The sequence below is a fragment of the Danio aesculapii genome, chromosome 5, assembly GCF_903798145.1.
Source record: "Danio aesculapii chromosome 5, fDanAes4.1, whole genome shotgun sequence".
Classification (NCBI taxonomy): domain Eukaryota; kingdom Metazoa; phylum Chordata; class Actinopteri; order Cypriniformes; family Danionidae; genus Danio; species Danio aesculapii.
This window is the reverse complement of record NC_079439.1, coordinates 14,077,156-14,092,895: the sequence shown is the minus strand read 5'-3', so window position 1 is coordinate 14,092,895 and position 15,740 is coordinate 14,077,156. Positions and strand designations below refer to the sequence as shown.

General features: G+C 33.4%; 1 protein-coding gene across 1 annotated transcript in view; it reads right to left on the bottom strand.

The window, feature by feature from the left end:
• Positions 1-15,500: 15,500 nt before the first annotated feature.
• The window catches only part of LOC130228920 (metal transporter CNNM4), a 34,659-nt gene continuing 34,419 nt past the window's right edge, over positions 15,501-15,740 (bottom strand). The window contains exon 4 of the mRNA XM_056457421.1: positions 15,501-15,736. Coding sequence (XP_056313396.1) covers positions 15,552-15,736 — 185 coding nt within the window. The 3' untranslated portion in view covers positions 15,501-15,551. The remainder of the gene's footprint in view (positions 15,737-15,740) is intronic.

Genomic DNA, 15,740 nt, shown 5'->3' with positions numbered 1-15,740 from the left:
CTGTAGCCTATTGTTATTTACTAGGCAAATAACAAACTGGCCAGCACATTCAACTTTCCTCAGTCAGAATTTGGGATGCCAAATTTGACACGGCGTGACTTTAAAACGGGACATGTCCCAAATTCTGTACTGAGAGCCAACAAAAGATTGTGCTTTTCGATGGGTTATCTTCACAATTTATTATGGCATAGCAGTCAAAATAGGACACATGAGATCATGTCTGGGACAAATTCTGGACTTTGTCAGTGAGGGGTGGGTCTTTCGAACCACCCAAAGACCCCTATGAGTTTGTATAACAATACCAAAGATATTCAATAAGCTGAGGAACTAAAAAAATAATAATATAATAAAAGAATTGGTAAAACAAAACATGTTATCCAGATTAAAGGGATAGATCACACAAGCGAATGCTGGAAAAAAAAAATTGTAGCCATAAGCCCCTTTCACACATACAGACCTTTTTTCGGAAAATTACAGGCAATATGTCTGTATGTGAACAGGCCCTTTTTGAAAATATCGATAAATTCGTTCTGGGATTTTCTGGAAAGAGAAGAAGAGGTAATCTGCCGGAATGATGCTCTGTGTGAACGCAGAAGGAAGATTGCCGGTGTGGAGAGAAATCGAGTCCCCCCTGCAATCGAGTCCGCTTAGGACCTCAGTGGATCGTCTGTGTTGAATGCCTGATCAAAAGCTTTTCTACTTCTCCACAGTGCAATTATAATCATATTTGGTGCTTTTTATAATCTATTCTCAGTCTTGAGATTTTAACAAGACTAATCATATTAGTAACATTATTATCGGTAAATACAAGTTAAAGACATGCGTAGTTAAAATCATTGAAGCGTTTGTAAACATTAAATGTCTTTTTGATGTGTTATGTATTTATATGTAACATTATATACTTGCATAAGTGGTATGCAAGAATTTCTCCATGCCACAACACAAGCCTTTAGTTGTACAACTATTGTGTATACAAATACATACATTTAAAATAGTTTTATGTCATCATAACGCTCTTTTTAATCACATAAATTTAAACGAGATTTTGCTGCATTTATATATTTATTTTATCATTTTTTTTAAATCAGGCGCTACAAACTATACCCATTACAAATCCAGTGAACCAATAGGTTCTAGGCGGACCCAACTGTCAGGGGGGACTCGATCTCTCATGACTATCGTGATTAGAACCCCCTGATGTGAGACGACTACTTTAGCCAATCAGAACATTGAGACACATTCACATCCGCGCTGTTTATGAAAATAAAAGCCTTTGAGTATTTTTCCAAACACATTTAGCTGCTAGATGTTATTCAGATAACGTTTCGATGTTCCTTCATAATGCCAACTGTGTAAAAAAATGACAGATAAAATGCTAAGCTAATGATAAACAAACTCTGTTACTTGACGCGTGTGCATGTGAAGCAGCCAGTGAGCGCCAGCGACATGTGAAAGTGTTCCTCCATATGTTTTCATCTAAGCTGTTCACAAAACTTATTCATCCACAGAATTTGTAATGTAGTCAAGTGTGTAAACATTTAGCTGCGGTTCGCGTTTCTGCCTTTGGATGTCTCACAAAGCAGCTGCAAAAAAATTACAAAGCTTTAAATAAAAGCAAAATTGCCGGACCCCTTCCACACAAAACACAAACGCCGGACCCCGTTTACAAATACAAGCGCAGCTGTTTAAAGTTCATCTCTGTTTAAAGCTCATCTCTGTTTAAAGCTCATCTCTGTTTAAAGCTCATCTCTGTTTAATGATGTCAGAATTTACCAGTATTTTGGAATGCATGTGTGAATGGTCTTTTCCAGAAACATTCCGTAACGTCCTTGCCTGTTGTCAACAGCACTTTTTAAAAATTTACTGGTAAATTTGTTCCGGAAATTAAGGATATTTACCGGTATCACTGTGTGAACACTGTGGATGTCAATGGCTACAATTTTCTAACAATTATCATTATAAATTCTTTTGTGTTCAACAGAAGAAAGAAACTCAAACAGCATTAAAACAATACGAGTAAAAATGATGACAGAATTGACATTTTTGGTTGAACTGTCCCTTTAAGATGTCATTGTGTGATCAGCTCAAAGTCTTCAGGTTCCATCAGAAACATATTTAAGTCTGTTGCAATACCATATTGACTTATCCTGCAATATATGGACATGCCTCTAATAATTTTGGTGATGTAATCTATATTGCCCATGATGTTTACATAGAAATTAATGCGCCCCACATTAGCCTAGCTGATTGCACAGGCTCCGCCATCTCATCTAACCTCTGCTCAGGAAACGCCTTTAAAAACAATGCTTACAAACATGTGAAGAAAAGTTAAATTTGCACATCTTTCTGAAAACTATGATGCTAAAATCAGTCACAAATAATGTTAAGGCCATTTTACACGTACATTTACATTCTACATCACCGTTTCAAATTATAAATAACATTTTCTGAATTTAATAAACTAAATTGGCCGTAGTGTATGAGTTTGTGTGTGCATGAGTGTGTGTGAATGAGTATGGGTGTTTCCCAATACTGGATTGTGGCTGGAAGGGCATCCGCTGTGTAAAACATATACTGGAATAGTTGGCGGTTCATTCCGCTGTGGCAACCTCTGAAATAGAGACTAAGCTAAAATAAAAAGAATGAATTTCTATTTAAATTTTTTTAATCTACACAATCATACCACCCAATGCTATCACTTTAAGTCTATATTTTTATTAGCTAGTATCAGCCACAGTATATTACTAAAAATGCCAGGAATAAACCTAAAAGTACTAGACTTGATTACATTTGACCTCAGGGAAGTTAGACTACATAACTCTAATTATAACATTTAAGCTGTCTTAGCTATTTTAATGGCTAATTTAGACGCATGTACATACTTCTCTACAATCTATGCAATAAAACCGTTAAAGTTCTTGAAAAACAGCTCAGGACTGTTGACGGTAAACTTGTGCAAGCGGTGATAAGATAACAGGTTTTGCCCCTTTATTAGTGTCATGGTTCTTGTTGTGATGACAGCACACGTGCGATTTGTCAATCAGCATTGTGGGGTTAAATACTACCTCAGTATTTAGGTGAGGCTTTAAAGTCTGTGTGAAATCCAGATTTATCATGTTTATTTTGCTAGCGCACATTGTTATTCTTTAGGTGAACAATTGTGCTATATAAATCATTTAAAAAATGGTTTTAGCATTTGCTTCTACAATACCTGACAAAAGTCTTGTCATCGATCCAAGTTGTAAAAGCAAGAAATAATAACTTGACCATTTAGAAAAGTGGAAAAAGTAGATATTTCCAAATGAATCATCTGTTGAACTGCATCCCAATCATCACAAATACTGCAGAAACCCTATTGGAACCCACGTAGACCCAAGATTCTCACAGAAATCAGTCAAGTTTGGTGAAGGAAAAATCATGGTTTGGGGTTACATTCAGTATGGGGGCGTGCGAGAGATCTGCAGAGTGGATGGCAACATCAACAGCCTGAGGTATCAAGACATGTGAGCTGCCCATTACATTACAAACCACAGGAGAGGGCAAATTCTTTAGCAGGATAGCGCTCCTTCTCATACTTCAGCCATATTCATTCTTTTTCCACTGCAGCATGACTTTATATTCTACACTGGACATTATTTCTGTTAAGTGACAAGACTTTTGTCTAAGCAGTCAGACCTTACTGTTCTAATTAAATAATTCAAAATCAAGGCACAATCATATTTTATTTTGGTAAGATAAGCATAATCTAGAGGCCTTTGTCTTTCATATAAGCCACTTCTTTTTTTATTATTTTATTTTGATAATTAATTTTTTGGAGTTTTCACCTTTATTGAATAGGACAGCAGAAAGAATTGATAGGAAAGCATGGGGAGAAGAGAGAGGGGAAGAATTGGCACAGGACCACGTGGCTGAATCAAACCCGCGCGTCGCCGCGAGCACCGGAGCGCACGCGTCAACGCACCAACCACCACACCACTGGCGCCGATCGTATAAAGCCACTTCTGATACCAAATTTTCAACTAGAAGTCAAGTTATTATTTGTTGTTTTTAAAATTTGGATGATTGGATTGGATTTACCCGGATGATGCACTCATTCAGCTTGTAAAATGAAGTGTGGAATGTTGGACACTCACGCACTCAACAGTCGCAGTGATTATAGCGCCTCCCGATGGTTAATGCGGTTATACTCATGGCAGGTATTATTTGGTAATTTATTTCCCTAATTTGGCGACCATCAAACGTCATCAGGGAAACGGTTTCAATTTCCATTTTCCAGTGCTCAATTTGGGACGACACTACATACATATACTATACTGTTTAGTGTGACCGTGCGTAAGTAAATAGTGCATAAGTGCATATGTTTAGCGTGCCATTTCGGACGCAGCTTTAGTATGTTGCAAACTGTAGTATGTTGAATCGTGTATGACAAAGGTTTCCGGATGGTTTACTATTTCCAGTAAAAATTACCCCAGTAGCTATAGTATATATGAGCGCTATTCATGTTGGCTCCATGCCAAAAATCTTGCACATTGGTACTTTAGCCAGGTTTATGTCATATATATGTCGCCACAAGGAATGAACCGCCTAATAAATATTATATTTTATATACATACATACATATACATACATACACACTCACATATATATATATATTATACATATAAAAAAAAAAAAATTATATATAATATATATATATATTATCTATCTAACTAACCGTCCATCTATCTAACTAACCGTCCATCTATCCTAACCGTCCATCTATCTAACTAACCGTCCATCTACTAACTAACCGTCCATCTATCTAACTAACCGTCCATCTATCTTATCTATCTATCCATCCTCCATCCATCCTCTAGCCATCCATCCACTCTATCTATCCATCTATAGTATCTATTTATCCATCCTTTAACCATCCATCTATAGTTTCTATTATCCATCCATCCATCCATACATCCATCCATCCCATCCATCCATCCAACTATAGAATTTACATATCCATCCATCTATAGTATCTATCTATCCATCCATCCATTTAACCATCCATCTATAGTATCTATTTATCCATCCATCTGTCTCCATCCATCCATCCATCCATACGTCGTCCATCAGTCCGTCCGTCCGTCCATCCATCCATCCATAGTATCTATCTATCCATCTATAGTATCTATCTATCCATCCATAGTCTAATATAGTATCCATCCACCCCCCCATAGTATCTATTTATTCATCCATCCATCCCCATCCGTCCGTCCATACATCCATCTGTAGTATCTATCTATCTATCTATCTATAGTATCTATTATCCATCCATCCATCCATCCACCTATAGTATCTATATATCCATCCACCTGTAGTATCTATATATCCATCTGGTATACTATCTACTCTATCTATCTATCTATCTATCTATCTATCTATCTACTATCTATCTATCTATCTATCTATCTATCTATCTATCTATCTATCTATCCATCCATCCATCCATCTGTGCATCCATCCACCTATAGTACCTATATCCATCCATCTATACTATATTAGATTCTATAGTACTACTATCTATCTATCTATCCCCATCCTATCCATCATCCATCCCCATCCATCCATCCATCCATCCATCCATCCATCATCCTATCTATCTCTATCTATCTATCTATCTATCTATCTATCTATCATCTATCTATCTATATCTATCTATCCATCCACCTATAGTACCTATATATCCATCTATACTATAGATTCTATAGTATCTATCTATCTATCCATCCATCTATCTATCTATCCATCCACCTATAGTATCTATATCCATCCATCCATCCACCTGTAGTATCTATATATCCATCCATCTATAGTATCTATCCATCTATCCATCCATCCATCTATTTTTGCACGTCTGACAAAATTCCTTTTCAAATTTTAAATATTACATATCAAATCTTTTCATACATATTTCTATACTTTACATATCATATCTATTATTATTTATTGACATTTTTATATAAATTGCAGCATTCAGCATAAGAGCAAACAACATTTGAATGCAAACAAAAGCCACTGTTTTTAATGCTTAAAGTGCACATGGGTGTTGATTTGCAGTTGATAAATTACGGATTGGATAACGTGAGGGTGAGAAAACTTAAAACCAAATTACAACTGTTTGAGTGAAACACAATTTCGTGAATAATTATGAGAGACTGATGCATCAGCGACAATGCAATGCTAATTGTAAACAGAATTTAAAAATAACACAAAAAATGCTAAAAACCCAGTTTCAGCGTGTAAATGTAAAAAGTTTAATGCAAATGTCTCGAAAATCAATGTAGTTCAGTAATTCATGATACTTTAAACAGTCAAAATTGAGGTCACTAAATCAATGTAAACTGTGCTTTTATTGACGTTTCCTGGTCACTCTCTGCATTCACTGCACTCAAATCAGAAGCATGAATGTCTCTCTTTGTGACCCATGGAAAAAGAGTTTAAGTGTGAATAACTGATGAGCGAATTCTCATTTTTGGGTAAACTAATCCTTTTAATGAATCAGAGACGCAGCCGCAGGCCTCTGACCTTCTGACTGGTGAAAAGACCACAAGACCAGTTTCCCAGACTCAAGGCAAATGAAAGCGATTTTTTTTTCCTGGAAGCATCACCACCCGTGTGGACAGACAGACACATAAATGAAGCACTGCTGCTGAACTAAAGCCATGGGAGAGTGTGAATGTGAGCTCTGGTCAAGAGGAATGCGAGAACTGTGGCACAGTAAATCCACTGAGACAACAATGACACACACACACACACACACACACACTGAATACCACCGACTGACTGATGCACACACAATGAGGTGCAGAATGCAGCATGATCACATTGTTCTCACACACACACGATAGGTGTAAAAACTCACTTTTTATATGTCCTTACCTTACCTCACCCCTAAACCAACCCTCAAATAAACCGATGACAAATTTTGAATGTCAAAAGACCACGTTAACAGTATTATTAAGTGTTTTGAATTACAAAGACACAAGTCTTGTCGTCCTAAACCACCTCACCTTTGTAATTTCTAGGGTTGGCAAAAGTATCGACTTTTGTACTAATTGGTACTAAAACTGAATTAAAATATTTCGATAAGTCAATTTCCAAAAGAGATAAATTGACAACACTAGGTCATAACCATTATACAAATTTGTGTCCTCGTATCCCACCAAAACCAGCACACACACACTAGTGTTGTCATGAATTTTGAAAAAATTTTTGAATTAATTTTGGTACCAATAAGTACAGAAATTTTAAAAACATCAATTTCCCGCTAACATTTGAGCACGTTCTTAACCACCACTGATTTGCCATTGATTTCACATGCTCAACAGAATTTACTATGATTGGCCGTGAAGTATTCACCGTGTGAAGCACTTTACCGCTGTTTACACAGATAGATCAGTCGATTAATCAGCAGATCGCTTGTATGTCAGCTCATAGACAGATCAACAGATCTTCACAGCTTTGCAATGCTCTAGTGACCCTGTACCTGTGTAAACTGCGGTGAATAGTGGTGCACCGATGACCTTCACATTTTTAAATTTCCATTATCGAATGGTATCACACACAGAGAGTTATCCTTGTGAGGACCTCAACAAAACATAATCTCTATCCTAATGCAATGTAATCTTACACAATCCTTAATCATCACAACTTGAACCTAAACTGCACTATGACCACAGGGATTACATTGGTTTTATCTCGTTTGTGGAATCGTGCTTTACCAGACTCAAACTCAAAAATCTGTACCACAAGTACAACACCATACAAGGTGGGGGGTGGGTTATCACGTGGGGCCGTCTGCTACCCCACTGCCTACAGTGAATCACATCCTTTAACAATGACATTCGTATTGAACTGAACTGAATCATCATTTAACCCCCCAAAAATAATTCTCTGTGTCTGATGTACAGAACAGATTTTCGATTATTGCCTGTTGTCTTTAAAGCTGCTCTGACACAACGTGAATCATATAAAGCACTGTAGAAAGTAAAGGTTTTTGATGAAATATTTGACTCTGTAAGCATCAAGAGAGTACGGCTGTTTGTAGCGGCTGCATGGAACCTGTTTTTCTGGACAGATTAGATTAATCACTTTTCACAAATATACAAACTGACCTGACTGAGAAACAGCTCCAGGACAAAAGTAGACACACACACACACAAACATCAGAAACGTAGACAACAGATCTTTAAATAGACCATCATGACCGTCCTTGTGCCACTTAATATACAAATCCATGGCTGTGAGAAGGGGAACAAAAACACTTTGAGCTGGCACAGCTGAAGTTCAGTTTTAACAAAGTATATCCATGCTTAAGATGTCAAGAACAAACAAACAATCTCACAAATACTCCAAACATGCCCCGAGCAAAATGAGGACCAAAGGAGACTTTTATCAATCATTTATCATAGACAACTTTTTTTTTATTTGTGTGTGTGTGAGTGTGTGTGTTGTGTGTGTGTGTGTGGTGTGTGTGTGTGTGTGTGTGTGTGGTGTGTGTGTATATATATATATGTATATATAAATTATGATATGCAATATTTATTTATTTTTTAATAAAGTCAAGATTGTTTTTTTAAATAAAATTAACAAAAAATTTACTTTTATATTCTGATATTTTTATTTATAATAATGATGATATGAAATATTTATTTAGTTTTTTTTTAAAAAAAAGCAAGATTTTTTAAACTAATAAAAATTACACAAAAAAATGAACTTTTATATTTTTGACTTTTATAGTTTTTTGTTTTAAAAGACATTTTTAAAAAAATAATTCATAATACTAATATTACTACGAATAGTAATAATTATTATTGATAAATACTATAACGATTATCATTGATTTTATGGCCATTATAATTATATTAATAATAAACAATATTATTTTATTAAATACAATTTATTCAATTATATTAATGAAATGAAGTCAATTAAAGCCAAAGTTGGAGTTTTCATGAATAATATTAATAGTCATCATATTAAACAAATGTTGCTGATAACATTATATTATGGCCAATAATAAAAACATTTATTGTTTTGAAAGACAAAATAAAATGTAATAATAAAGATAACATTGATAACAATAATGTTACTTTACATTATTGTTTTTGTTAATATTATTATTATGATAATAATTATTATTATTTTATTACAGAATAAAATAATACAAATGTTTTAAAATAGTTTTGAAAAAAAAGAAAATATAAAATAATAAAGACAATGTTATTAACAATAATGTTACATTATATTATTGTTTTTGTTATTATTATGTAATATTATACAACGAAATATAAACACTACAGAATTTTGTAAAATTCTAGATATCTTTACTGTCACATTTGATGCATCCTTGCTAAAAAGAGCCAATTTTTTCCTAAAACAAATCATTTTCTCTCAATTTAACCCTGTAAAGTACATTGTTATTATTATTGTTGTTATTATTATTATCATCATCATTACTATTTTAAGGTTAATAATTGCATTTTTAGAGTGAAAAGGTATGATATTTATAATATAAATATACAACTATTATACACTATACATGTTGACAGTTTTTGTCACACTGAGTCTGAAATACCAGGCAGATGTGCTGTATAAATAATGGAGGGGTTGAGAAGAGATAATGTTTGTTTGTTATGTGTGTGTGTGTGTGTGTGTGTGTGTGTGTGTGTGTGTGTGTGTGTGTGTGTGTGTGTTGTTGTTGTTGCATCACTCAGTAACCTTTCTCAACACCAGCACTGTCAATCATTCACAAACACATACAGCGTGTGGCCAACACACAGTGTAAAGTGACTTGAAGTGTACGTTCACCAGCTCTGTGTTTGAGTAACTCACAACAGTGAGGACGGGCAAACATCTCAGGCTATTTGTGTATACAGAAGAGACCCAATCCCAAGCTCTCTTCATGCTGCACTACCAGCTCTCCTCTCTCTAGCGCCAGCCAGAGCTAAAAATAAAGACCTGCAAAACTTCAAACTTACAAAATCAATAAGGCAGAGCTTTGTGTGAGCTACAGAAGACGCAGAATTTCTCCATAAATATGTGATGAGCGCTAAAACATGTAGACGTTCAGTATGCTGACATTTAGATATTTCACAATTATCACAGAGTCCTCCACTAAAATTGCCACAATTAGTAAATATACAATCTCAAAATAACACCTCTCAGTAGCTATGCTTCTATCCAAAATTGGGATTTAAAGGGCACCTATGATTAAAGTCATCTTTTGTAAGCTGTTTGGACAAAACTGTGTGCAGGTATAGTGTTTCCACTGTCATATTGAGGTAATTGAAACACATTAAGTCTCTTTTTTTAATATTTCCTGATATTAAAATAGGATCCAGATCCCTCCCATTTTGAGGCCCACCACAACATGACGTAGGAGTGCAGTTTCCCCACCCACTGAATTGATTGACAGATGCGTAATAACATGTCTCTGTAGTAACGAGTATAATCACATCAACAAGACAGGACGTGCGCAAAGCAACCGGGATTGAAAGATCTGTTCGGCGTTCTGTGATCATCATCACATCAAATGTGATCAACAATGAGTTTTACAAGATTAAAATGTTTTAAAACAGTGCATGTTAATGAATTACAGCGATTTTACCGTCTTTATCACCACAGCCGCATGTCAGTACAATTATAAAAGAAAACGCTTCAATCCCGGTTTGTGGATGTTAAATCAGGTTTATTTTGTACATTAACATAACGGATATCCATACAGCAGTGGATATTAACATGTATCCTGTCACATTTGCCTGCTAAAACAGTGCAAAGTTAAACTCTACAGCTGTGTGTGTGTATTTGTAACAACATTGTGTGAGACTCATCGTTGCAGAAAGGCTTGAATTAACTCCAAATCAAATAATCACTGGGAAAGTTCTTACTGTAGTATTTCTCCCAAACGTTACATGAGATCTGCAGATCATGTCTGTCACTGTGCTGTTTATCTGACGCAGCAGAGGTGGAGATTGCGGCACACTCTAACAGGCATGTGGGAACGGTGGGCGGGAGAACTAGCATTAAGGCAGAGGCAACAAAAACAGCTACATGTGTTGAGAGCAGAAAGGTGCCAATGTTCTGAAAGACCTAAGAAATTAATTATGAAAATGTATAATGATGGCAGAATTTTCAATTTTGGGTGAACTAAACCTACATTACTTCTTTTTTAAATGTAAGTGATGGCAACCCATTTACATAGGGCTGGAATTGAAACAAACACATTAATGTAGTGATGTTCAACTCAATTTGTTGTTTAAAATCAGCCCATATAAATTGTTTGCAAGTGGTTACCCTAAAAAAAAAGTAGTAAATCCAATAAAATCAGTGTGTACGTTTTTTTCTGAATTGCCACCTGAAGAATCAACACACACTCTTTCTGTTCCTCATAAACTGGCTTTCAGCACACAGCATGAGCAGCAGAAGAAGAGCTGTGGAATCTTCAGCACAAAGCCTGACACCTCAGAGGAAACAGCATTAATGTTTGATGAGGTCAGCTTAAAGCCCGGCTGGAGATCGTCTTCAAACCGCTGCCGGAAAGAAGTCCAATTGCAAGCGCACTCTTGGCATATGAAATAAATAATCATAATAATACAGCAGCACCATCCTGGCCTTCACAAACACATCATTGAGCTGCTTTAAATAATAAATTACAGAAGGCACACAAACAGATGCCCAACATATTGAACAGGCTGAAACTGCTGCAGCTAGTGTGCACTTCATAAGGTATTCATGAAGCTCCTTCCTGCGGTGAATAATCCACACCGGCACAGGGATATCTGAACCAGAGTGCTTAAACTTGACTAGTTAAATCTGTGACTGAGTTCAAGGAACAAAGATCAGGGTCATGAAGAGTCTCTCGTAAGAGTAAAATGAAAGCGAAGAGAGAGAGAGAGTGAGGGTTTGACTCGCTTTTAAGACTCAAGATGATAACATTATTGTCTGGAATATAGCGGTAAAAATTGTCCACATGTAAGAATTCCTCAGATGATAAAAACAATAAATAAAAATTAGTAAAACTACAATGTGGAAATTGTTTTGTCAGATAAAGTTGGATTCAGTGTGACCGAAAAAAAAACACAAACAATAAATAAATTCATTCATTCATTAATAAAAAAATTAATAGTTAATTAAATGAAATTATAAAAAATTTAATTCAAAGCAAAAATAAATTTTAAAAAAAAATTAAAAATTAATAACTGGTCGGTGGAGTGAATAAATATAGCAGTAAAAATTCGCCACAATGTTAAGAATTCCTCCTATGCTTAAATAATAAAAACATAAAAATAATAAAAATTACAATCTGGGAACGGTTTGGTCAGAATAACGATTGGTTATAGGTATGACAAACAAATATATATATTATATATATATTATATATAATATATATATATATATATATATATATATATATATATATATATATATATATATATATATATATATATATATATAAAATATATATGCTATATATATATATATATATATATATAGCAGTAATATATAGCAGTAAAAATTCTCCACACAGTGAGAATTCCTTCTATAATAAAATTATAAAAGCAATAAAAACTACAATCTGAAAACTGGTTTAGTTAGAATAAAGTTTGTCATCATTAAGGGTGTGTCTGAATCAAACTGTTTTAAATGTTTAAGTTCAATCAAATTAACTTTGCAAGTCATTTCAGTTTACATCGACTAAATGAGTTAAACCATCAATTTTAAATGTTTATAAGTTTAAAAATAAAGTTCAAAAACAAATAACATTTTTATTATTAAAAATAATCAAATTAAGATAAAAAATAATAAATAAATAAATAAAATAATAATATATATAAAAGGTAAGAATTCCTTTACAATTAAATTATAACAATTATAAAAACGACAATCTGGAACTGGTTTGGTCAGAATAAAGTTAGTTTACAAAATAAAGAAATAGTTACAAAAAAAAATTGAAAAGAAATGAATTTTAAAATAAAGATTATTCTGTGCAGTGATTAAATGTATTACAATGTAAAAAGTTGCTGGCGGTTTTTAAATACGTGCTTTCCCTCACTCTTTTGAGGATTATCACAGATTTGACTGTTGACAGTGCGAAAGAACACTGTGTGCGGTCTGTAACTCATTGTGATGTTAACATCATGTAGCTGAATGTTCTAATGATTGTTTAGAGGCCAAATAATAACAGCAGCAAATCTGAGCGGGACTGAGAGAATGAACGAAGGAATAAGTGAAGGAATGACAGTTGGGGGAAAAAAAAAAAAAAAAGTACAACTTGTCCTGTTAGTTAATCATTTGGATTTTTGCACATAAGATGAGCTTCATCCAGATTTATATATATATATATATATATATAGATATATATATATATAGATATAATATATATATATAATATATATATATAATATATATATATATATAATATATATATATATATATATATATATATAAAGAATAAATAAATAAATAAAGCACGATATTTCAAGTGTGTACCGCCTCGTATTTGCTTTACTGGCAACAATAAATACTTAACACACTTTTTAAATACTTCCTTTCAGCAAGTAAAGGTATTTCTGAATTTATCTAAGATTATGAATATAGTATTTTCATTACTATATTCATGATCGTAAATGCGAGTAAAATAATGCTGCTTAAAAATGCTTAAAATATTTAGATTTTTATCAACATGAAAAATATTCCACTTGGAAATGATCATTGTTTTGGGGATTATCTGGATTTATCATGTATGGGTTTAAGTAAAATATTTCCCCATAAACTGAACTGATTCATTACATTTTATAAAGGTCTGACACGATTTCTTTTTACCCCAGAAAAATCACAATTGGTTATAACAAGAAAAACTTTCATTTTTGTCATTAATGCCTGATACTGCGCATAATTACGGATTTCCCAACTCTTCTTAGTTTAAAACTTTGGTGTTGTTTTGTCTAAAAATGAATATAAGCCTGTCTGAAAACATGCCACCTTTGGTTATTTTAGGCAAAAAATGCTCTAAGTTAAGGAATAGAAGTACATTAGAAATAAATTAAATGACTGTTTTACATAAAACTTATTATATGTTTTACTCCTACACATAACCATAAATAACAAACCCAGAGAAATTTACAAATGGTCTGTTTTTTTCCATATGTGTAGTTAAAAAATCCCAATGTAACACACCACCTATAATAATAATAATAATAATAATAATAATAATAATAATAATAATAATAATAATAATAATAAACAATAATAACAATGACAATAATAATAATAGTAATAATTACAACAATAACAACAATAATAATAATAATAGTATTAATAATAATAATAATAATAATAATAACAACAACAATAATAAAAATAATAACAATGACAACAACAATAATAATAATAATAATAATTACAACAATAACAATAACAATAATAATAATAATAATAATAATAACAATAACAACAACAATAACAATAATAACAATGACAATAATAATAATAGTAGTAATAATAATAATAATAATAATAATAATAATAACAATAGTAGTAGTAGTAGTAGTAGTAGTAGTAGTAGTAGTTGTTGTTATTTCATCTATTTACTTATTTTGTGTGTGTGTTTCATTGAGATCTCTGAAAGATCAGTCTACGCTGAAGTCCAGAATAATGATGCTAAAATAAATGTAACTACTGTTTTCTAATCAATGAATGTAGTCTTCATAAAATAAATCGATTTCTCAAGACTAAATATAAACATTACTTATATGAATATGACTTATAAAACGTATATGTTCAGCAGCACAGGATAGCTGAGAGCTCAAATATTTGGTAACACTTTAGTTTACTGTTAACTATCTTACTATTAGCTAGTGGCTTACTAGTAGGCCCACATGGAATTTGTGCGTGCTGAAATGCGCAGATTTTTAGCCCATCATTGATTATGTATTTACTTGTGTAAATGCGTGTAATTTTTCAGTTAATAATTAAGTTTTCATATTGATTTCAGTAATGTTATTGACTAATATGAAAAGTTCATATGATTCATTTACTATACAGCTTGTCAAGTAATATTTTCTGTCTTTTAGTAGATGTATTATATAAGAGACTTGCTTCGTTTATCAAATAAGTGGATCTAATTGGATTTGTATTGTACACATTAAATAATTATGTTAAATAAATTAGCTGTTTATTAGTACTTATAAAGTACATAATCTCTATCATCTTATTCTACATCTCTAATCCTACCAACCCAACTACCTTCTTAATAACGGTCAAAAAGCTGCAATTAGTAAAAGTCACAGTTAATGGTGTTAATAGTCAGAATTGTACCCAAAAATAAAGCGTCACAAAACGAGAGACAGCAAGTCTCATTTCTGCTGTCCTGTAAGCCAACAATGAGTTAAGTTTTAGCATAGGCCAACCACTAAAGCTAAATCCTGCCGTCTTAAACTGCTTTAAACACCTCATCTGTTGAGTTGGCTTTGAAAGCTCCTCAAGTGTCTTTACTCTAGTAAGGACAGATAAGGTCAGTGTGTCAGTACCTGCAGGATGAGGATGAAGTAGTCCACGGGTTTGCCACGCAGGTACAGGTAGTGGAGTGAAGCTTTCTTGTCGTTCTCGTTGAATTTGATCTCCTGGATCACGTCAGGGTGTTTGAGGATACGCAGCAGGATTTTCTCGGAGATCTGAGACGGACTGAACAAGCTGACCTCTGT